This window comes from Malaclemys terrapin, chromosome 4, assembly GCF_027887155.1.
Source record: "Malaclemys terrapin pileata isolate rMalTer1 chromosome 4, rMalTer1.hap1, whole genome shotgun sequence".
NCBI classification, from domain to species: domain Eukaryota; kingdom Metazoa; phylum Chordata; order Testudines; family Emydidae; genus Malaclemys; species Malaclemys terrapin.
The window spans coordinates 45190566-45214728 of NC_071508.1; the positions used below are offsets into that span (position 1 = coordinate 45190566).

At 47.9% G+C, this 24163-nt stretch overlaps 1 protein-coding gene across 1 annotated transcript; it reads left to right on the forward strand.

Annotated features, from left to right (window-relative positions):
- The first annotated feature begins 970 nt into the window (after positions 1-970).
- Positions 971-21948, forward strand: SYT8 (synaptotagmin 8). The gene is made up of 9 exons (XM_054028356.1): positions 971-1172; positions 10937-11068; positions 12879-13036; positions 13964-14059; positions 14743-14910; positions 16167-16334; positions 19066-19183; positions 20275-20408; positions 21516-21948. Exons 2-9 carry the CDS (start codon positions 10954-10956, stop codon positions 21747-21749), a joined length of 1191 nt encoding a protein of 396 aa, XP_053884331.1. The 5' UTR covers positions 971-1172; positions 10937-10953; the 3' UTR covers positions 21750-21948.
- Positions 21949-24163: the final 2215 nt, after the last annotated feature.

A 24163-nucleotide genomic window follows, 5' to 3' on the forward strand; every position in this document is an offset into this window, starting at 1 on the left:
AGCCGCTGGCTGGGCACTTCTCCTCCCCGGCTCCAGCTGCTCTGCTCCGGCGGCGCAGGGTCTGAAGGCACGGGGGCTGCCCAAAGCCGGTAGCGCTGGCTCGGGCAGCTTGGCTCTTAAACAGAGCCGAAGTCTGAGTCCGGGGAGCAGCAGAGCAGCCGCGGGAGAGGAAGTGCCCGGCTGGTATTTTTTCCGGACATGTTCGGCTTTTTGGCAATTCCCCCCGGACGGGGGTTTGATTGCCGAAAAGCCGGACATGTCCGGGAAAAAACGGACGTATGGTAACCCTAGACAATGGGAGCTGTGGGGGCGGCACTAGGGGCAGGGACAGCGTGTGGAGCGGAGCCCCCTGGCTGCCCCAAGCATAGGAGCTGTAGGGGAGACATGCTGCTGCTTCCGGGAGCTGTGCGGAGCGGCCTCCGACCCTGCTCCCCGATTGGAGCGCCGGAGTGGGGCAAGTCTCAGACCCTGCTCCCCAGTGGGAGCTTGAGGGATGGATTAAAATGGCTGGCGGGCCGAATCTGGGCCGCAGGCCGTAGTTTGCCCACCCCTGTTGTACACAGAGGTGTAGAAATGCTGGCTGTGGGGTAGCTACTAATGACTCCTGCTCCAAACTTCCCCAGTGAGGAGAAGCCTATAGCAAGTGGCTTTAACAGAAGGTGGGGGTGTCAGGTGTGCTGAGGTGGGTCAAAATAAGGAAGATCATTAACACCAAATTTAATTAAGCTTCCCACTTCAGAGGTTGCTGTCCCCCTGATGCAAACAAGCACCAGAGTAACAATACCTGTTGCCTCTAGTTTCTTCAGCCTGTTAGCTTGTGCCCAGGCAGAGAGAGTCTCTTGATTTTGCTTCCTGGTCCCACTGGGAGTTCCCTCAGTGGCTTTTTTTGTGTGCAGGTGAATAGGTTAATGCCTGAGGTGGGGCTTCCTAGAGCCTTTCCAATCGGTCTGGTTTCTCAGCTCGCAAAGAAGAATTTCCTGTTTGGGCTGCACTGTACAGAGACACGGTGATCCCTGCTGTGAGCCACCAGCTCCGTGTGCTGAGCTGAGGGCTAATGGGCCCCACAACAATGGGTCCTTTTCAGATTCTGAGGTAGGGAGAGGAATCAATAGACCCAGGAGAAGGGCTCAGCTGCTGCTAAAGTGGGAAAAAGGGAGGCTGGAAACAAAGAGGTAAGTGGTTTCCTTCCCCTTATATAGCTCCTACCTGCTTATCTGATACAAAATGACTGGCCAAATTCCACTCTGTGTGCAACCCCATTGACTTCTATAGGAGCTGTAACCTAGATCCCAGTCTGCCCTCAAGCTCAGATGTATCTCCCTCAGTGATAATGAGTATCTCTCTCCTGGGAAATCCCAGAACCAAGCCAAGTTTTATTCTGTACAATCAGCTTAGTGCCCGGTGGCTTCGGTATATTCATTCTTGTGCACAGCATTCATTTCCTGCCCATTAGGGGATGGCTGGAGGGGCTTGTCTGCAGAATGTTAAGCGTTCAAAGGCCAGTGGGCAAGTATGGATTTTTGCTAGTTCCAGCTCTATTGTTTACTGCAGTCACCCACAGAATAAGCAGAATTATTCATTGTCCAACTTTGGTGGTCAGAGTAAAGGTATTTCCTATATATGTATTCTGTCTCTGATCAAATGCACTGCAAAGCAAATAGTACAGTTGTACAACGATGGTGTAGCACCTTCCATCTTGATGGGACCCAAAGTTCTTTACAGACAATATACATACAGCTCTGCTGAACTGCAGCCATCTCATCGACTGGCAGGCCAATAACTATCTAGCAGGCAGCATACTGCCTGATGGGATTGAGGGGAGAGGAGATTTGGGGAAAGGAAATCAGTTCCACGCTTGACTTCTATGCAAACTATTGAGGGAAGTTGTATAAAGTCTAGTATAAAGTTGGCCATTTGAGGAAAGATTTCAGAAATATGTGCTATGACATGACCTTTTATGTGTCACTGCATATTTTATATATCATGGGGCCAGATCTTGCCCGGGCATAAATCAGCATAGCTACAGATTAGAACTACCCCATTTTTCACCAGCTGACATTGAAAGCAAAGATTCTGGGTCAGATCCTTGGGTGGGCCCATAATACACACAGCACAACTCAGGGAGAGTGGAAGTGGGTGAAGACGTCCATAAGAGCAAGCTACAGCAGTCTGAAGGTGGCTTTGATTTACACCATCTACCCATGGTGCTAAGGGGCCATTCCAGCACCTGGGGATCACTGTGGGATAGGTATCAGGGGGTAGCCGTGTTAGTCTGTATCTACAAAAACAACAAGGAGTCTGGTGGCACCTTAAAGACTAACAGATAGTCTGTTAGTCTTTAAGGTGCCACCAGACTCCTTGTTGTTTTTGTGGGATAGGGACACCAGGACTATGCCCCCTTTTCCACATGACCAGAAGTGAGGGCAGTGTACGAATTGTTATGGCAACTTGCCCCCTGAAGATCCCCTGTAGACAAGAGAAGTCTTCAAGTAACCAGTTAAGCCAGCTTTAGGGCTGCTTTGAACTGCCAGAGCAGCACAAATCAGCTGGAAGGTGCAGAAGGTTCGGGGCCTGTCTATGGAGAATGAAAACCCATAGGGGGCTTCTATTTGCTAGTCTTGCCATGGGATCTACTCCATTATATCATGGCAGGAAGCAGTCTGTTCAAATCAGAGAAAATCCAACCGATACTCTTTAGTTACTCGTACAACTTGGCCATTAATGCCTAATGAAGCATTTAGGCCACATAATTCTCTGATTTTTTTCTGTTTGTGAATGCTCCACAAACAAATTGTGATTTTCTCCAGTTTTCGTGAGCAGTTTTATTGCAAGTGTTCAATCTTCAAATTCATTCTTCTCGGACTGGACACATGGTACTTTCCTGTTACCTACTCAGATTCATGGGCTGAGATTGTGGGGGAGGGCATGTAAAGGTGTTGCCCCCCAAACTGTATACCAGAGGTTTTCAAACTGTGGGGCAAGCCCTCTGTAGGGGGGCACGGAAGAACATTGGGGGTGGGGGGTGAGCGGCGACGCCAGATGGCTCAGGCCAGCCCCACACGGCAGGGCTGCTCGGGCTGGCCAGCCCCACACAGCGGAGCTTGGGGACAGAGTGCCATCTCCGCCCTGACTCACTCATTAAGTACACTGTAATTTAAATACCACTAAATTGGTAAATCTGGAAGTTAGACCTATACCTAATATTAATAGTAATAAGCCCCCTGCCCTCCCAAATATAGGAATCATACTATGCCTATGCTCGGATTGTATTGTACAAATGCACATAACTGTGAATTCTTAGTTTGATTTCAGTAAATATTCTTCAATTTTTTTGCTTAACATTCCCTGTTTCACCAGAAACTTTGCCAGGATCATAATTGTTAATTATTTGTATTACAGTAGCTCTGAGATAGAGACCCCATAAAGGTAGGTGTTGTACAAGTACATACGAGACAGACCCTGTGCCAAAGAGCTTACAATCTAATAGACAAGTCAGACAACATGTGGGAGAAAGAGAGAATGATTGTCTCTGTTACAGACTGGGACCTGAGACTGAGAGAGATTGAATGACTTGCTCAAGGTCACACAGGACGTCTGTGGCAGAGAGGAGAACTGACCCAAGATATCCTGGGTCACCATCCAGTGCCTTAAATGCAAGACCACCCAGGAAACTCATTTGTTAGACTATTCATGGAAAATAAACACAGAAAAGCCTGCAGCGTTAGCTGAAATGAGTGCAAATAGTTGAGAAAATATTAGCAGAAAATATTTTGCAGTATTCACTCATCTTTAGTTACTAGCCAGTCAAAAACTATCTTTAAGTATTTATTTGCTTGTGTGGTTTTGGGGGAAAAGAATCTTCCTTGATGGGCTGATGTTTGCTCGCTCCTACTTGTTCACCTGACTGGATAGGGTATCCGATATTTACCCTGGGCCAGCCCCTCAGCTGATGTAAATCAGCATAGCTCCCTGGAGGTCCATTGAAAAGCTACTGATTTACACCCGCTGAGGATCTGGTTTAGTATGTGTTTGCACCAATACCAATATTGCACCATCCAATCTCTAGATCTCTTTGGAACTCAACTTTGTTGGGGGGAGAGCAGTCGCTCCCCATCAAAATCTCAGAGCTAACTGCACCTGCACTTCTTGTGGGTCCGCCCCTGTTATGTTAAAGGATATGAAAGACCCCCCTAATGTGAACCTACAATCTACCAAGATGGCCTAGGTATAAAAAGCTCTGGCACCACCATCAGTGATCCATATTGCACAGCTTTCTGCTTCCTTCCACCGTAACCACTGTCTTCCACACGACCAACCTAAACTGGAACAACCATAGCTCAAATGAATACTTCCAACTGGATAGCAGCTTTCCCCATCCCCAGAGATCCTCCCATACAAACAAGCCAGGATGGAAGGGCCTGCGACTGCCTTATAAAGCTCAGAGATTTATCCCTACTTTCTACCAGAACAGCAGAACCCCTCCAGCTCTGTACTAACTTTCTCCTGCAGAAAGAGTATTGCAGTGGAAAATACTGGGGCAGGATATTTCTTTCACCTAATAGCAGTAACTGGGACTGAAGTCAGTGGCAGTTGCTCAGATGCAGTGGAAAAAGAATGGGGCCCTGGGATTTGAAGCATAAAGAGGGAGCAGAGAAGTAAAAGGTAGCTAAAATGTCTTGCTTCTCAGTTCTTCCTGCTTGAGGGGAAATTGAGAAAGCTGACCAGCTCTGCTAATGCACCAGGGCTAATCCCTGCCCCATTACACACACAGATTGACCACATGTCACTAGCTGTTTTTGATTGATGTTAAGCCTCGGAAAATCAACCTGGTATCCTAGCTATCAAACACAAGACAGCCCATCACCGGCTTTCTATATATAGGGACGGGCCCTCAGCTGTGCTAATTAGCAGAGCACCATCGAAGGGAATGTTGATGGGCTGACACCAATTGAGGAGCTGTCCCTGTATATAAAAGTCAGCATCTCTCCACTCATGTCAGTGGTGTGATGCTAATTGACACCAGCGGAGGAGCTGACCCATAATGTTAATAGAGCCCTTGGGTTACAGAAGGTGTTGGGAGGAGAATAGCACCAGAAACCAATTTTCTGCAATGTTTAGTAATTAGGTGCCTGGAGAGACTTCTTGGGGAGGTGGCCTTGGGACACTAATCTCTGACCTTTAACAACACCTAGTAAAGCAGGAGCGTTGCCAGGCAATTAACAGGCAGGGAAAGAGCTGCTGCGGACACCTGGTTCCCACCTTTGTGTGTACACACACCCACACGTTAATCTGCGACAGGCGCACACCCATTCTCGGGCTGAACGTCACTCGAGGGTGTGTAGCCAGGCATAAATGTTGCATTCGTGGTAGATGAAGTGTGCTCCTCAGAAGAAAGCTGTCCCGGGCCTGGAGGAGTTGGGTGCTAGAGAAGGAAAGGTGAAAAAGGATAACAACAGGGGAGCCAGCAAGTTTCCCACACAGCCCTTCCCCTGAATCTCAGTACTGTCCTGCAGCCAACGCATTAAAACTTCTGTGGCATTTTTAGAATGAGCAGGGGTGTTAGTCCCTGCTGTCCTTACCAAATCCCCTTGTGGTTTCAGTTGGATACCTTGTTCTTCACCTCCTATCCTAAACTGTTGTGTAGTGTTCAGGGCCGGCTCTGGCTTTCTGGCTGCCCCAAGCAAAAAAAACCAAAAAAAACCCCAAAAAAACCTGCGGTTGCCGGAACAGCGAAGCAAAAAAAAAAAAAAAAAAACCCTGTGGCGCGGCCGGAGCGCGGGTGCAGGGGGACTCCCTTCCCTGCAGATGTGGGGGAAGTGGGAGGGAGCGGGGAGAGAGAGAAGGGGGGGCGGCCAGGGCTTCAGCGGGGTGCTGCAACGCGGCCCCTCCTACCGTGCCCCCTGCCGGGAGGGCTCCGCACCGCTCTGGTTGGCTGGGAGGGAAAGACGTGGGCTGCCCTGCTGGGCTTGCTGCAGGGCACTCCCGTCCTCCATGCCGCTGCCCCCTACAGAGCAGCCGGAGCGGAACAACAACAACAACAAAAAAACCCCAAAAAAACAAAACAAAAAAAAAGCGGCCGTGCCGCCCTAGGATTGGGTAGAATGCCGCCTCCTACAAGCTGCTGCCCCAAGCACCAGGCTGGTGCCTGGAGCCGGCCCTGGTAGTGTTGTTGTGTGTTTAGCAGCTGCCGTATTTCCATCCCAGAGGTGAGGATGAGATCCTTTAGCTCCCTCAAAGGAGTGTCGTAGAGCTAATTTTATATCATGCTTTGAGATCTGGTGAAAGATGATACAGAAGTATCTGTGGTCTTTTCCTTCTCTTACTTTATTGTTTTCTACCATTGAGCCTCAGCCATTTGAGCATGAGTTTTCCTTCCCTCCTTCCCATTTCTAAGGCTCCTGCCAATAAACAGTTAGACAGTCTGCCTGGTGAACGTGGCAGTGCATAGATGCAGACCATGAGCCTGATTCTCATATACACGCAGGCCCTTTTAAACCACTCTGGCAGTGGTGTAATGTACTCTGACTTTACGGCCCCTCTTTGCTGCCAGAGCAATATAAAGGGGCCACAATATAAATGAGAACTAGGCCCTGTGCGTGTGTGTATGTATAGAGCATGTGTGTGCGCATTTGTAGCTATCCATTACATGTGTGAATGTATTTGTAAGTATGTCTATATTGATATGTGCTTGTGTGACAGTAGTTAAGTGTCTATTCTTACTATATGCATGTCTGTATGTGTACATTCAGTATATACAATATGTGCATACGTGTGTAGGTCCGTGTGGGTGCATGTTTACATCTAGAGTAAGTATCTCTGAGTCTCTGATCACATGCCTGTCCTTGTGCATGCTGGCATTTGTGTGTGCCTGTTTATGCGTGAACTGGATACTATGAATTTGATAAAATCCACATCATTCAGTGCAGTGGGACATTTTTCCTGACGCTCTGTTCCGGATGCCAGAGGAGAGTTATCACTGTTTGTTCGCCGTAGCTATCTCGAGGGCGTGGCACATGCCAAAGATCCATTTGTTCCATGTGTATAGGAGGAACCAGCTTATTGTCCCACAACTTGTATATTCCTAGGGTTAGATTGTAACTCAAGCACACAACCCTGAGCAAGGGGTGAGGCCAAAGCTGCATCAACCAGGGAGTAGCCCCAGGAGCCATTTTGCCTCAGAGACTCCCCTTTGAGTCCCAATGCTTCCTTCTTGCTCTCCTGGAGTAGGAATTTACCTTACCATCAGTAAAGTCCTACTTACCCCAAGCTGGCTCAATGAGTTGGAGTTGGAGCCAAGGTTATGCTTGTTCCTCACCCTTCCTTGCTCGCTTGCTCCACGAGGGAGTACGCAGGCAAATAACCTTGCTTACTACTACATGCCTGTAACAATCTTGGGGTTCATTAAATAACAAGCCAGTGAATGAAAAAGGAATAAAACTTTAATAAAACAAACTGGAGAGCTTCTGTAGTGAGCTGCGGCCCACAGCCATGTGGTCCCCGCCACCCTCCCTAGGTACATCTCCAAATTCCCACACTCACAACACTATCCCTTATGAGAGCATCTCCAAATCACAATCTTTCATAAACATATCTCTACAATACCTGACCCAGTATCTTGCTGCCTTAGGCATAGGGGTGTACGTGGCGTTTTTGTTCCCTCGTCTGGATGTGTGGTCTGAGCACAGTTCAGAAATTTGGGCATCACTATAGACGTCTATTATGCGGCAAAGGCAGTAGAAATTCCTGCACTATAGAAAGTGTGAATGGGAATATATTTCTAATCTGACAGTTTACACACAGTTTCAGGGGGGAAATGCACACAATTAGAAACCCAATGTTCTTTACCTGGGGTACTGAACACACCATATTGGATTATTAAAAGTGCAAGACCATTACAAATCTAATTTGCTTTGCACCATTTTTATGGATTCTCTTTTTGCATGTCATGAAGCTTGGAGGGACATAACTGCACAGGTTACTTTCACTTTTGTTTACAGTTTTCACTTTCTAATTCGCAGCACTAGCAGCCGGTTAGGGTCGCTGTAACGGCAGGGGAATATTTAAATTGAAGAGAGTTTTTTTCACTGAAGTTAAAACAAAATTAATTAAAGTACTTTCTAATGGCTGCTTTGGAGTAATTTTAGTTCAGACAAATGTGTGCTCGGGATTCTAAAATGCCTTTCTTCAGCACTGAATAGAGTCCGTTCTTTGTTCTGCCCGCCGGATGTTTGGAAATTTACATGGGGTTTTCAAAAGTGCTGAGTGTTAGCAGAACTCTGATCTCAGTTGGGGCCTCTAGATACTACTACGCTGCAAGTTATAATAGCCTTGAATTTAATTAAATCCTTAGCTGAGGTTTGTGAATCACTTTGAAAACAAGAAGCTCTGTGTACATTTATTACTGTTATGAAACATTCTCACCAAAACTCAGCCAAGGGACGTTTCTCTTTAGGGATATTCTCTGCCCACGACTCGTCTCTTTGCTGAGTGGCAGTGTGGCAAGCAATATACACTTGCATTTTCTCATTAAATGCAGACATGCTCACATTCAGCAAGTGGCTGCTGGGAGCCAAGGTAAATAGGCACATACTTTGCAGTGTCCATCACATCAGTCCGGCGTGGCATTGAGCAATATTATTCCAGGGAGGAGATCCACACACCTGGCTTTGATTATTGACTGGCCAACACCCAGCATGTTCATGGACGGGTGTTGCGCACTCTTCCTTGGGGGAAGGGCCTTGTATATTGTAATTGTGTAAACATTCCTAGTAATAATACTAATAATACCTAGAGCTTTTCAGCAGCAGATCTCAAAGCACTTTACAAAGGTCAGAATCATTATCCCCCTTTTCCAGATGGTGAAACTGAGGCACAGAGATGAAGTAACTTGCCCAAGGTCACCCAGCAGGGCAGTAGCAGAGCCAGGAATAGACCAGGTCTCCTGACTCCCAGTCCAGTGCTCCATCCAGTAGCACACACTGCCTCCTGCTGAAGTCCCTACTAAGGACTTCTCTGATTGCTGACTCACTATCACAGCAATTTTTCCTTTTGCTTCCCACTCAGCCAACATTAGACCAGATTGTGACCCCTTTGTGCACAACGCTGAGCTATTATTCATGGTTACCCCCAGGGGAGACAGTATGGTCAAATAGCTATTGCACTGGCCCAGGAGACAGGAAAGGTGTGTCACTTTTCTTCTCTGTGCTTCTGTTTCTCCCATTCTTTGTCTGTTTTGTCTATTTAGACTGTAAGGTGTTTGGGCTTGGGACTGTCTCTCGCTCTGTGTATGTAAAAGGCCTAGCACGAGGCCCTGATCTTGGTGGCACCTCTAGGTGCTATAGTCATATAAATAATTGAAGTCAACGGGACTAGTTGTGTGAGTTACTGCTCAGCTGAGTAATGAGGCCTGTTCCATTGTTAGCACCCTCATGTACACATATCCCAACCTCTCTTCTCCTTGTTGATTTGTTTAATAATAAATCTCTTCCTGTTAATTCTGAAAAAAAGGCTAATGTGTGGTTCCTGGACATTCATGGATGACACAACTCTTCTTTCTTTCCACCTGTCCATGCTGTAATGTCCCATTGGCCATATGACTGTGTCTCCACGCTGGTGGGTGCCAGATGCAATGCTCTCATAGAACAGCGGTAATGCAGTCATGGCCTAGGGTTTAAGGGTCCAATACTAGATGCTATGGTGCACTTCTATAAAGGTAATGAGATGCTATCCCAGTGCTGGAGGCTGTGATTAACATAGCAGAGGTGAAGATGCAGTCATGTCTCAGGGCTGGATGCTCCCAGATCCTGCACAGCATCATAACGAAGATGGTGTATTATGATGCAGTTCTTAGTGTCTAGTGTGCTCCAAGTTTACTAACGTGCTGTAGTTTCAGTTGGACACAGTGTTCTCCACTTCCTGTGCTCAACTGCAGTGTGGAGTTACAGCCCGCTTCTAATCCTCTTTTACGTTCCACCCCAGAGGGGGTTGCATTTCAGTGAGTGAAAACAGAGGTCTGTCTGTGTGGTTTGTAACACCTCCCAAGCATGTTGGAATCCTTAGGGACATATGGGTACACTATAAATGCAAGGGGCCCATGATTCTCTATGCAGAGTTGGGCACTCCATGCATGGATCACTGACTTTCCACTATCTTCCCCTCCATTGCTTCATGTGGATATTCATTTGCCCCATGAATGGAATTCAGGAGCAGGGCTGGGGAAGAAAGAGAATGGAGCAGGAGAGAAACTGCTCTCTGTGGGATCATCTATTACCTACTGCGGGTCCCCTCTGAGGCTGCTACTGAGTCAGGGGATCCAGCCAATGCAAGCGCAACTCCTGCTCCAGCCATGCTGCCACAGGGAGAGGTCAGTGCCAAATGGCTCCTGTTTCTGTAGAGAAGGAAGTTCCTTTCCTCCTGGATCCTTGACATTTGTAGGGTTGGGAGGGAGCATGAACTTCTACACCTCCAGCTCCTCAAATCTCTCCCACCTGAGGCGATGGTTGCAGGTAAGTGCCATGAGGGTGAATGGAGCTTTCATCCTCCCTGTCCCTTTCCCAGTAGTTTCTCTGCAGGAGGAGACTGTTACATTACATAGAATCACAGTATTTCTTAAATAGGAGGCATTTCTTAAAGAAAAGCACAGATGACAGACACAATCAAACAGACTTCCGCATAGCTTGAGTCTCAGCTTTGTCTCTGTTGCTTATCAGGGACTACAACCTGTCTGGAATTCTGTCCAGCACACAGAGACACCTAGTGGTTGAATATTATAATGCAAATTAACACATTATTACAGAGGCGATCTGGTCCAAGCTACTCATATTTTACTATGTTTGTTTCATGTGTTATATGTATTTACTCTTACTGGAGTCCGGGATTGGAGAGACAAACAGTGCAAAGGAAATTAATTTCCCATTTATCGTGTTTGTTTCTTCAGGTCGCCCACACCTACTCATGGCTAACAAAATGAGTTCAGACATCACTACTGCCCCCAGTGCTCTCACGACGACCGCTGCTCTAACTACTGCCAAGCCTGGCTTCATCGATGGCATTATTAACAAAATACCTTGTGAGTAAATTAAAGGTGGCAGAGTGGGCACAAGTGTTGGGTTCATCAGGGATTAATTTATTTGCTGAATTCATCGTGAGTCAACCATGCTTCCTCTTGGACTTACCCTTGATCTCACAGATGGCTGCCACCAGCCAAAGCTCCATGGCTGCCCCTATAAGCTTTAAAACCCTCAGCTCCCCCGAACCTCTGCCAGCAGCAGCCAGGGAGGGAGGGAGGTGAACCCTGCAGACTGAGGACACTGCTCCTGGCCTCAGAGCCTAGTGGTCCCTTCTCCCAACCAGCTCCTTTGCCTTTTTCACCCTTCCAGCTCCACTTCATGGTGACCTGAAGTGAAAACTCAAAGACAGGATGGCTTGATGTGATGTCCTTAGGACCAAGTTCAAATGGGGGCTCCCATAGCCACTGGGCACCTTAGAAAGAGCAACGAAGAAAGGGGGGATTTAGGAAATGACAGCGCCACCTAGTGGCACCACAGTTTAAGGTTGTGTTCAGCTGTACGGTATAAGCATGGCGCCAGGGGCTTGGCCAAGGGAGGGCCTGAAATTCTGTGGCCTGATTCCTGGATTGTGCTGCACTCCAGTGGCAGTTTCTGATACATTTTTAAAATGTAGGTAGCTGTTAAATCTAAAAATGACTCGTACAATCAGCATAGTGTTTATTTTGGGGTGGCAGGAGGAGGTGTTTAGCTGGATGTTTCTGATAGAAAGATCAGCCAGGAAAGAGTGAACAATGCGGCCATGGAAACTGGTATCTTTAGGTTTCAGATTTAACAGCCTAGTGAGATGAACACAGTGGTTCATGGCTGTCGGAGAGCAATTGTTCCAGGCTGTCTCTGGACTCCTGGAGGCAATAGTGCAGCGGTTACATCCGGTTATGTTCTGTACCTTTAGTTTTTTCAGCCATGAACATTTTTTTTCCAAAGTGAAAGTTTGTATTTTGCAGCAAATTCCTGCATCAAGGGAGTGAACTCCCAGGCCAGTTCGATTGCTGCAGAACTGCAGGCGAAACTCGACCATGAGTACAAGAGCTTAGCAAAGCCAATCTTCAGAACACAGAACAGATATAGCTCATCTGGGAGCCCACATATTAACCTGTAAATAAATATGAATTCCCACAGCTACAATGCTGGTTCTGTCACGCTGACCTGCACTGATTCCTCAAACAGAGGCACCTCTGCCACCAAAATGACACATCATTTATTGATGGCTGGGACCATAACATATATCACTGCCGGATCTGATATTCACAACCCCTTTACTACGTCTTATTCTCTTCCAAGCCCATGATGATCAGGAAGCACATAAAGGAACCTGCCGGGATGTAAGCAGGTGGGATTTAAAGGACATGGCAGTGTTTGTGCAGGATGTGACACTTAATCCATCTCCATGGGGTTATTCCCCGCCTCCCCACCCCGACAGCTAGGATCTTAGGCACAGGGAAGATAAGGCCAGACTTTTCAGATGGGTGTGCCAAGCGTTGGACAATTCATTAATCCATATTCCAGCACATCAGTCAGAGTGGCCTCATTTTCAGAAATGCTAATCACACACAGCTCTGAGTTAGGTCAGGGGGAGTTGCAAAAGCTCAACGTCTCTGAAAATCAGACCACTTTTATTTAGGTGCCTAAATGTGGATGTAGGTGCCTAAAGTCCACCATTTGGGCCTTAAGTGATATGCCCAGGGCTCAGATGATAACTCAGGAGTCCTGATAACATTCTCTCCCTAGAAACAGAGATTATCTAGACAGGCATGCCATAAAAAGTGATCTAACCCCATTTATTTCTCTGTTTCCAAAATGGTGCAACAGTACCCAAATGGGCCCTCATCGCCATTGCAGTCGCGGCAGGCCTTCTCCTCATCCTCTTCCTCATCTGCATCATCAAGTGCTGCTGTTGTAAGAAGAAGCACAAGAAGAAGGAGAAACTCAACTTGCAAAACATCAATGGCTCGACCACTGCCAGCCTGGTATGCTCCTCCCATTGCCCCTCCTCCGCCTTACTCCACAGCTGGTAGATGCACTCAGAAGCAGCAGCATGTTCTAGTGAGCTGAGTGACAAGGCTGGAGAGCCAAGAACTTACGGGTTTTGCCATGGAATCATAGAATCATAGAATATCAGGGTTGGAAGGGACCTCAGGAGGTCATCTAGTCCAACCCCCTGCTCAAAGCAGGACCAATCCCCAACTGGGGCAGCTTCTGTTCAGAAACGACCTCAAGCTAAATTAGCAATGTGTGCTGCAGGCCAGAATGAGGATGGTTTAGCACAGATGTGTATGGAGAACTTCCCCAGCACCTGTCTGTCTGATGACTTTATGGTTCTAGTTAGTGCTATGAGTTACCCATTTTCATGAGCTCCAAATTAATCAGATATGGAAACAGAGGAAGAAAAATGGAAGTACAGGATGCAGTGTGTCTTTGAGTCTGGGAGCAGCCAGCATGAGAGAGATCTATGTGTAGTGTGGCAGAATAAGACATACCAGTGTCCCTTTTTGGACTACGGGGGCTTATTGATGGAGCCTTGCATAATCCTGAGGCTGTCCTGATTTTTGTTTGCTTGGTTCACTTCAGTGTGGCCGGTCTTCAGACTCATATTCCCAGAATGTAATAGGGATCCTTTCATCATTTGTCACAATCTAAACATGACTTCACAACAGTGACCTCCAGGACTGCAGCACATTGCAGTACAGTGTAATGAGCTTGGGGTTCACTCTTATCTGTTCAGGAAGGAGCAAGCAGCTTGGGCTGGCAGCATCATCTCTGGAATATGGGGACATGGTTAGAGAGCTGCATTGTTGCCCCTAGTCTCCAGCCATGGAGAAATCCCAAAGATCCCAGTCTTGAACCTTCATTAGCATTGTTATTTTGGAAGACATTCTGCTGCTTTCTTGCTGTAGGTCCAGCCAGATATGGAAGATTTGGAGTCTGGACTCGAGAACGAGAAGCGAGGAAGGCTGCAGTATTCCCTGGAGTATAACTTCCGTAGCCAGGAGGTAGGATGAGCTACCTAGTACTGATGGAAGTGGCAGGAAATGCCTTTTTTTTGCATGGTCAGATTCTCCTCCTTCACCGCATTCCAAACCCTCTCCTTTCAGAGCAGGGCCGGCTCCAAGCACCAGCGAAGGAAGCAGGTGCCTGGGGCGGCCAATAGAAAGAGCCGGCACTCCGTCCGGTATTGGGGTGGCACGTCCGGGTCTCCGGTGGCAATTCGGCAGCGGGTCCTTCATTCCCCATCTTCTTCTTTGGCGGCACTTCGGCAGCAGCTCAATCGGGTTTTCCCTTTTTTTTTTTTCCTTCGCCGCTTGGGGCGGCAAAAAAGCTGGAGCCGGCCCTGTTTCAGAGCCAGCTCTGCATCTTTTCCCCTTGCCCATCACATTTTCCATGCCCACACCAGCCAGTCAGCATGCTGATCCTCTGCTGTGCACACAGCTCCAGTTCCTCTCCTAAAGCTGTGGGCACAGCTGCAGATACTAAATAGGTCCTAGCCTGCCAGTTGGCCATCAGGGTCCCTTCTGCCTTCCTGGCCACTGATCAGCACCCCAACGAAAAGCACCCCAACCGTGCTTTTCTGTGTCCAGTTGCAACAGACTTTGCCTACAGCCACCTGGAAAGTTGCAAAGCTGAGCCAGCTCTCCCTCCTTACATGGAATAACCTTTTGCTGTTGATATTTTTCAGATGAAGGTTGGAGTGAAGCAGGCAGCAGATTTAAAGGCCATGGACAGCGGGGGGACCTCTGACCCATACGTTATTGTCTACCTAACATCTGATATGAGGAAGAAGTATGAAAGCAAGGTTTACCGGAAGACGTTGAACCCTGTCTTCAACGAGACCTTCACCTTCCAGGTGAGAAACGCTCTCAGCTACTCCCTCTCATCCACGTTGCTGCTGTAAGTTGCTCTTGACTCACTGCTTGTGAGCTGAGAGCAGACATCAAATAGCTAGTGCAGATCCTGCACAGTGCAGATACAGAGTGTGGCATGTACGAGAGCAAGGCAAACAAGTGAGCAGGAGGAGGACATGATCCTGTTAGTGAGAGCAAGATTTCTCCTTAGGCCCACCCATTCTTATCCACATGTCCCCCTTTTATACCCTGGATTCTTGAGAATAAAGAAACAGGGTCTGAGATTTTCTTACATTTATACTTATACCTTTTCCCCCGTCACAGGGCGGCTCTGTCACTATCCAGTGTGCCACACTGCCTGGTCTGTTTCTTGCTCTCTTAACCACCAACACACACCAGATTGTTACCCTTTTACCACGTGGCTATTTATTCTTCACTTACACAGTATAACTGAATGCATTGCAGGCTTATACAGTGAGAGGAGACTTCTACACAGCCATCTCTCCTCAGGTCTGGCTCACCCTCTGAGCTTCCCCCTAGCTCCTGTTCCTCCCACTTACATCTTCCCCATTACTAAGCCAAATTACTTCCTTAGCCCAGCAATTACCACCCAAGGGTCATTAATCCCCAACAGAAACTGACAAATTGGCTTTAATGAAGCCTGTACTTTTCCCTGTGTTGCAGCAACCAGGGTGCTACTAATAGTGCTCTGTCACACTCCCCTCCATTGCCCCCCCTGAATCCCTCACTCATGTGTGTGCTGCAGCACAATCAGTTTGCTCTCCCGGTTGTGCAGCACCACACACACACACCTGCAGGAGTAAAGCTTTGGTCTCTTGTACAAACACTGCTGTGTCCTGCCAGTTTCTTCTGCTGAGTCTGAGTGGGAAATGGGAACTTGTCACCTCTCAGTGGTCCCTCCTGCAAATGATCCCAGCAACAAATCTTCTCTCCTTCCTTTGGTTTCCAGGACCCAGGGGTCCTTCCTGCTCAGGGCTTCAGGCCAGCAGAGTAGCGTGTTGGGAATCCTAGTGCTGAATGACCATGGAGGCTGACTCTCACTCTGGGAGAGGAGGAGGGCCTGCCCAGGCCCAGATGTGCCTTCAGTGCAAGGGGAAATGGAGTGGCAATGGAGTGAGGGAAGCTCTGTTACATCTCTGCTGCCCCAGACTCACGAGACGGAGCTCCAACAGAAGAGCACGACAGTGGTATTGTTAACTCCCACACTGCAATTCCTTTCTCATCTCCTCCCGGACAGATTCCCCAGGCGGAGATGTCCGAGTCCACCCTGGTGATGCAGATCTACGACTTCAACCGCTTTGCCAAACACGACATCATCGGCGAGGTCCGGCTGCCTCTGGGCGACTTTGATCTGCAGCATGTGATTGAGCAGTGGCAAGAGCTCACCGCTGCCAGTAAGATGGAGGTAGGTATCCAAGGCAAACCCTGGAATGAGGGGAGCAGCAGGTGGGCAAAGGGAAACCGAACCAGTGGCAAAATATCTCACAGATCTCCCCATGGAAGTCTTGATTCCACCACTTTCACTCGTGTTGAGCAGCACTTCCCTCATCAGTAAGTACTTCTGCTGAAGTTCCCCGGGCTAGGACTGTTGCAGCCCTTACTCAATTGCACAGGGGCGCAAAGCCTGCCTGGTTGCTCAGATTTCCCCTCCAGACATGGCGAGGAGAGCAGAGGCTACTCCCTCCGCATGCCTTGCAATGAGCCAATAAGTGAGGAAGGGATGGAAAGGGGTGAAGAGTGGGAGAAGCCGGAATGGATGGCCGGGATTGTGGGTAGTAAACTGCTCCATGAGCCTGGGTGAAATAACTCGCTCCTCCCCCAAAGGAGTAGGAAAAGCACATTTGTAGCTGGAATATTTGCCAAAAACAAACGTTGAGTTGCTCTGATTGATATATAACCAGAGAACTGCAACTTCTGCTGAGATGGTTGGTTACAGAAGCAGGATGGCTAAGCCAAGCAGTCAAAAGTCATGAGTCAGCAACCCCGCCCCCACCATCATTCATGGCCTGACTTCAAAATCATGAGATTTTTCAAAATAATAAACATTGGGTTCTTTTTATTTGTCTTGCTTTTTGAGCCATTAAGGCTCACATTTTCAAGCTTTCCTCTATAGTCATGAGGGCCAGAAGACTAGACCTGTACTTTTAAAAAGTTGTTTGTTTGAAAATGGAAATTCTCTTATAATGACAGAAGTTCAGGAGCTGGGGTTTTAAGAAAAGCACCAAATATTATGAGACTCATAATATAAATCACAAGAATTGGCAATGCTGTCTAGTCATGTGGAATTGTTTCTATTCTCTGGTTGGATGAAATGCTACTAACCAAAACAGTGTGAAATGCAAATGTTGAAGATGACAGTCAAATCTACAGTTCAAAATTCATGCCATGCTGGTTATTCACTGTAAATTATACCACTTATGTAATTAGAGTTACATAAAATAGTTACATAAGTTATGCAAATGAGTCCCATCAGTTACAGCATGAACTATAGTTTGTAGCTTTGGTTGTAATACTCCTAATTAACAACTAGAAGTTTGCTATTAATTTTGTCTAGTTATAAAACTGGACAGTTTCTTGGTGTGTCTGAAGATTATTTGCAAATGGGGGGGGCGGGAAGGTAAAATTCAGTGAATACAAGATTAATTGTAAATTATTTATTCACCTGATAAAAATCCACAATGAAGTGAGTAGCAGATCCGATCAAAAATTTGCAAATTTGTCAACATTTCAACAAAAAACTGGGACAGTATTTTCAATGACATTTCCATGAAAATATTGTCCCACTTTTCAACCTGTATAGCTGGTCAAAGTGTTGAAAAATAGGCAATTTCATCAAAATTTCAACAAAAAAGAGACAACATTTTCAACGAACTTTGCCCTCAGAGGAACGTGGCCTTTGATGAACTGTGACTTGCAACGTATGAGGCTATCATTCCACACTAGAGCAGATCAGAAAACGGGACATCATTTAAACAAACATTTTCACATTTTCACCCATTCGTTTTATGCAATTTCAACCAAAAATTTTTGTTTGAAATTTCAAATTTGGAAGTTTTCTCCCACTTCTAACCCCCCGGAGTGTGAGATGTAACCTGTGTCCTTACTGTTGTGGTCATGTCCTGTGGCATCCTTCTAGGAGAATTGATTAAATGCAGGAATAAGATGTTGCATTCACAGGCCAGTTCCTTTGTGTATCCACAGGACAGGTGCAGCAGAGGCAGTGATGGAGAGCACTAGCCTTAGTCACCCTAACCCTGGACAGGGGACAACGGAAGCCCTACCACCCTGAGGCCTATCCCTAGTCTCCCCTTAGGAACGGAACACTGGCCCGGGGGGATTCCTCCCTTTAGTATCACTAATCCTAGCCCTGGGGGCCCCTCCCCTTAGTAATGCTAACCCTAGCCTGGGGAATCTTAACCTGATACCAGGGACCCCTACCCTTAGTATCCCTAACTTTAACGTGGGAATCCCTACGAGCCCCAGGCCAAACCCTAGCCCAGAAAAGCCTACCCTTAATAACCTTACCCCTACCCTAGGGAGCCCTACTCTCAGTAACCTTAACCGTAGCCTGGAGAGGCCTACTTTTAGAAACCCTAACCCTAGCCTGGGGAGCCCTACAATTAGTAACTCTCACCCTAGCTCAGGGAGCCCTACCTGTCCCAGGCATAACACTAGCCTGGAAAGGCCCACCCTTAGTAACCCTAACCGTAGCCTGTGGAGTCTGACCAGCCCCAGACCTAACCTGACCCAAGAGGGCTCCACCTTTGGTAAAACTAACACTAGCTTGGGCAGTGCTACTGGACCCAGATCTGATCCTAGCTAGTGAACCTTAGTAACCCTAACTCTACTCTGGGAAGCCCTACCAGCCTCATGCATAATCCTAGTCCAGAGAAGTTTACCCTTTGTAACTCTAAGCCTACCTTGAAGTTCCCTACTGGCCACAGACCTTACCCTACCCTGGAGATCCCTACCCTTGGTAACCCTATCCCTACCCTTGGAGTCCTACTGGCCCAAAGGCTAACCCTAGTCCATAGAGGCCCACTGGCCCCTGGCATTGGCTGGGTTGGCTATATTGCTCTGATCTTGTCATCAAGCATTCACTGATCACTTCTCTTTTGACTTTGTGTTTCTAACAGCAAGAGCGCCTTGGGGAGATCTGTTTCTCACTCCGATACATCCCCAGCACCAGCAAGCTCACTGTGGTGATCTTGGAAGCCAAGAAGCTCAAGAGGATGGACTCAAGTGGATTATCAGGTAAGGAGGAAGGGCCCACAATGATTGTACAGTGTGGGATTCGGGAGTGTGGGGCACACAAGGAAGGACACACCATGATGCTGCATTGACAGATAAGCTCCAACTAGACAGGTTCTCCTTAAACACAGGTCTCTCTCTGCCCCAGCACAATTCAGGCTTGACTCCTATTGCTATAATGGGAGTGGAGATAAGACAGACAGAAATACAGAAGGCACCAACAGTATGAGTTGTGGATTCAAATTCAGCCTCAGGTGATGGGGAAGAATGAGTTTGATTGTCTAGTTCCAGTTTCCAACACCATATATTTGCAAGAGAGATAAGGGGTGAGGTAATATTTTTTTATTGGATCCACTTCTGCTGATGAAAAAGGTCACCCACCTTGTCTCTCTAATATCCTAGGACCAACATGGCTACAACAACACTGCAAACATAGATCTGTAACACAGTTTGGCAAAAGCTTGTACAATAGGCAACTTCTGCGTTTGTCTTCAGGAGAAGGGCTCTGGGGGCCCCCAAACAGTGTGTGTGGGGACTTTGTGTCTGTGGGTGGAAAGGGCTCAGGATAGACCTCCTCTGTGTGTATAGGGCTGTGTTTAAACTAGGAACCCCCTAGCATATGAGGTTAGAAGCCCCATGCCCTATGCCTCTCCTTTGCGTCTATCCCTCTTCCTCATTTTGCCCCATCACAACCATTGTGAGGAGTAGCAGGAAGGGCTGCAAGTTGGGATTCAGGTGCATTGGCAGAGCTGTGTGGAATTGCAGGAGATATCACAGATCAGGACTGAGGTTGATTAGCTGAATTGTGGGGGAAGCCCAGGGCTGGGAAAGCAGGGGTTTCTGCAGGTCAGGGCCGAGGTGCACTGGCAAGGCCGTGGGCTACAACAGCAGTGGGCCCTCTAGATCAGGACCGAGGTGCATTGGCAAAGCCATGCAGAGGCCAGTTCCCAGGAAAGCTAGCAGAATTCTGAAAGCCAATGTTCCACGAAGCTGTTTCATGGGCGAGCTGCGGAGATCTTTGCGCCAAGGGATAGCGTTAATGATACTGGTTGGCCATGCCCTCCACTCCTTCCTACGTTCTCTTTGTTTCTCAGACCCCTTCGTCAAAGTGCAGCTTATCTTGAACAAGAAGAAATGGAAGAAGAAGAAGACAGGTGTGAAGAAGAGCACTTTAAGCCCCTACTTCAATGAGGCGTTTACTTTTGACGTGTCTTTCAACCAGATCCAGGTAGGTTTCCCCAGCCAGGGAGAGCATTCGGTAACAGACACGCACTGCTAGCAATGAACCCAAGGTCACTGGCTGTGAAGTGGCTGCTATAACTGAGAGTGCTAACAAAAAAAATAGTCCTGTTGGTGCCATGAGCTGCCATTGTGATGGTGGCTTAGCCTTGCTCAGTTGTTCTGCCAGGCTAAGGGAAATGAAGTGGTGTCTCCTACAATACAGGGGTCTCCTGCAATACAGACAGACATGGAGTTTGGAACTCAGGGAGGTGAAGGGTTTGAGTGGGGACGGGGGGGTGAGTGGCTTTCGGGTGCTGCCTCCTCTTGGCTGATGTTGTCATCCTCAGAGGAAATCCGTCACCCTGGATTTACACTGGGGACGTGTAGGGGACCTTGCTGATTGCATTTTTCATTGCAGACCCAGATACTGTATTTCTCACACTTTTCTGTAGCACAGATGGGAGCAGGGGAGTGGTCAGGAGGTAATGGAAAGGAATGGGGAGCATCCCAGAGTGGGTTTTCCCTCTCCATGGTATGACCATGACCCTCCCAGCCAAACCTCCAAGCCCTTCCCTTTCCAGGGGATAAGCCAAATTCCAAATAAAAGTTCAGACTTTGTTTTCAAGAAGAGGTGGGGATGCATGCCAGTCAGTCAGTCTGTCCAATCAGCCCATCCCCAGTCATGGCTGGCTTCTTCCTCCTTTTATACAGGGCCACTAAGCATGTAGGGTTAACAAACCCAGCTGCATCTGCTCTACAGTAGCCACTTAACCCTTCCCTGACTGATTTTATACACACTCCTGCAGAGGCCTACATGCCTCTCCATAGGCAGCCCCAGTCAACATGCTCAGGGGCTAGTGGTACATTTTAGGAGACAGAGAACATACCCCTCACAGAGACAAGGGATTAAAACATTTTACAACGGCATCCCTATGGGAAAATCACCCTTCTCTCTCTAGCCATGCTCCCTCATTTTCTTTTCCTCTGAATCCTTTTGTCCACCCGCTCCTTCTGCTTCCTTTTCTATCTGCCCCCTATTGTCTTTATTCTCCCTTTCCATGCATCCCCTCCTTCCTTCTCTCTCTCACCTGTTCCATTTGTGCCTTCCCTCCAGAACATCGACTTGGTGATTTCGGTCTGGGATCATGACAAGGTGACCAAGAACCAACAGATCGGCAAGGTGTTCCTGGGCTGCAGAGCCACAGGCAACCAGCTGCGCCACTGGTCAGACATGCTGGCCAATCCCCGCCGACCCATCGCCCAGTGGCACAACCTGCAGCCGGTAGAAGAAGTGGACAATGCCCTGGGGCTGAAATCCCACTTCAAGCTGCCTCTGCCTGGCAAATAAAGGGAGGCTTCTATCTCTCTCTCTCTCTCCACTTGGGATCATAAAGAACCTGAGACAATGGGCATGCTTGGATGGATGGTCTGGAGTGCCAAGGAAAGGCAAGAAGTGCCCGGGCTGGGAGAGTTGGGGGGATTTTGCTATGAAGAATCTGTATCGATTAGATTTGTAGCCAAAATATAAGTGAGCAAGAACCAAGTTCCTCAGGCCATGTTGGGAACTGGTCACTCATGCATATGGCACCTTAGGCTAATGACAAGAACTTTGAGAGCCCCAGAACCTACAATCTATCTCCAGCATAAATATCCTCTGCTTCGAGCCAGTGGAGGGAACTGCGGGGAACATGTCTTTGTGCTAAATTTTGTGGTTGGGAGTTGACGCAGAGACATGTATACCTAAGGCAGGGTGGGTGGGGATCTGGAAACAGCCTGGCCTCGGGTGAGGAGGGGGATACTGGCGATGTACGGATACATGGAGTGGGTTATTTCCACCATGACTAGGAGAGAGAAATACATGCGACTGAAAATAATGCAGTAGCGACACTTCCTTTGACACAAACCTGCACAATAACAACAATGCAGTTCAATAGACTGGCAAGATTTTTGCACACGCCAAAGATGCTGAGACATGGCAGGCTAGGGAAAGACATGATGTCAAGGAGTCTGATCTTCAAATTGAGGGGAAGAAGGACAGACTTGCAGTCAAGGCACTGGAGCCCTGGGTTAAATTCTCTGCTCTGCTACAGGCTTCCAGTGGACTTTAGGCATGTCACCTAATCTCTCAATGGGAATACCAGGGCTGCCCCACATCCCAGGAGTGCTGTGGGGCACCCACTTTGACACAATGGTCATGGGGCTATGTACCTAGTTAGACAGACCTCCTGCAAAGATCCCACCCTCAGTTCTAGGAGCCACTTCACAGCCAGTGAGCTTGGTGTGTGTCCATTACGGTGTGCTCTCCCTGCCTGGCTGGATGCTGCTGCTGTATTTAACACGGATTAACTCTCCTTGATTGCAGCATATAGACACTGACAGGCTCTCTAGTACTTCTGAGCCTTCCTCTTATTGAGCGTGAGAAGCCCCCTCTCTGTGGGAGTGCAGTGGGGCGCACTGTGCTATTCAGTCCATAGCCCCGGTGAAAAATGTGGCCGAGGGCTGCTTCAACGCTGTAGACAAGCTTCATTATTGCTGTGGTGAGGTGGATCGTGTGGACCAGGAAAGTTGGGGGCTTGGTGGGAAATATTGAGAGGTTGGGCAGGGAAAAGCCTCCCTCAAAACATGCTGGGAAGTGGATTCCCTCCCACGGTAGCTTCTGCTTAAAAACAAAAATCAGCTGTTTTAGCTGACAAAACAGCACTGGCCGGGATTCCCTGCACACACCTGAGACCCTCTAGCTGGTGCTTCAGTACAGACCAGTCTCACTCCATCAGCTCACCTGCTTGCATCTGAATGAGGAAAGACACCTGGATTAGCTCAGACTAGAGAGAAAACTGCTAAGGGTGCAGTGCTGCGTCCTCGGGGACATATCTCTCCTGGTCCTTGTGTTTGCATTTCAAGGGGCCATTCATTCTGGGGATTTTTAAGGGGTTCTTTGTTTTAGATTAAGACCTTAGGTGAGTTTTACCCTGATGCCGTGGAGCACCTCTGCCTGCCTTTGCCAGCCAGGGCTTCTATTGGGAGAAGACGGAATTGGCCAGGTGTCAAACCGCATCTTGGCAAAAACTGTGGGGAACACTGAATACACTCTTACTCTCTGTGCATGTAGTGCCTAGCACAATGGGGCCCCCATCTTGGCTGGGGCTGCTAAGGGCCTCCATAATATGAATAATTCTTAATTATAATAATTAAAAAAATCCCTGTGCTAGAAAAACAGAGGTACAGAGCAATAAAATCCCGAATGTTAAAACAGTTCACTCTGCCTGCTCTGCTGTGGAGAAAGCCATCTGGCCACATGTTTTCCTGGTGCAGCTCTGTTGACCTCAGTGGGTTTACACTAGTAGTTCTTATTGTAACCAAAGGGAATCAGGAACATAGGTCAATGGAATTTGTCCTCCTAACCCCCATAGGCACTTTTGAAAATCTCACAGTAAACAGTTTAAGGAGTCAGATCATTGTAAATGATAAGTGAGAGAATTTAAAACAGAACAGTTAAATATCATATCCTCCTTTACTGATCTGCCATGCCAAATACTAAGAGGACAGGATTTTGGGCCAGATCCTTGGCTGGTCTAAATCAGCATCACTCCAGTGACATCAGTCAGTGGAGGATCTGGTCCCTGTAGCAGCTGTTGATGTTGCTGACTCCTAAAGTGCACTCTCCACTCCTTGTCTGGCTCTAGGTTTCTGTGGTCTGGCATCAGGTGCTGCTGCAGAAAGAACCCACAACTTGGGGCTGATCACATGGGAGGTGGCCTTGCA

Coding starts and splice junctions, on each gene's coding strand:
- SYT8 (XM_054028356.1), top strand. CDS start 10,954: ATGGCTAACAAAATGAGTTCAGACATCACTACTGCCCCCAGTGCTCTC. Junction 19,184..20,274: donor GGACTCAAGTGGATTATCAG/GTAAGGAGGAAG, acceptor TTTGTTTCTCAG/ACCCCTTCGTCAAAGTGCAG. Junction 20,409..21,515: donor TGTCTTTCAACCAGATCCAG/GTAGGTTTCCCC, acceptor CCTTCCCTCCAG/AACATCGACTTGGTGATTTC.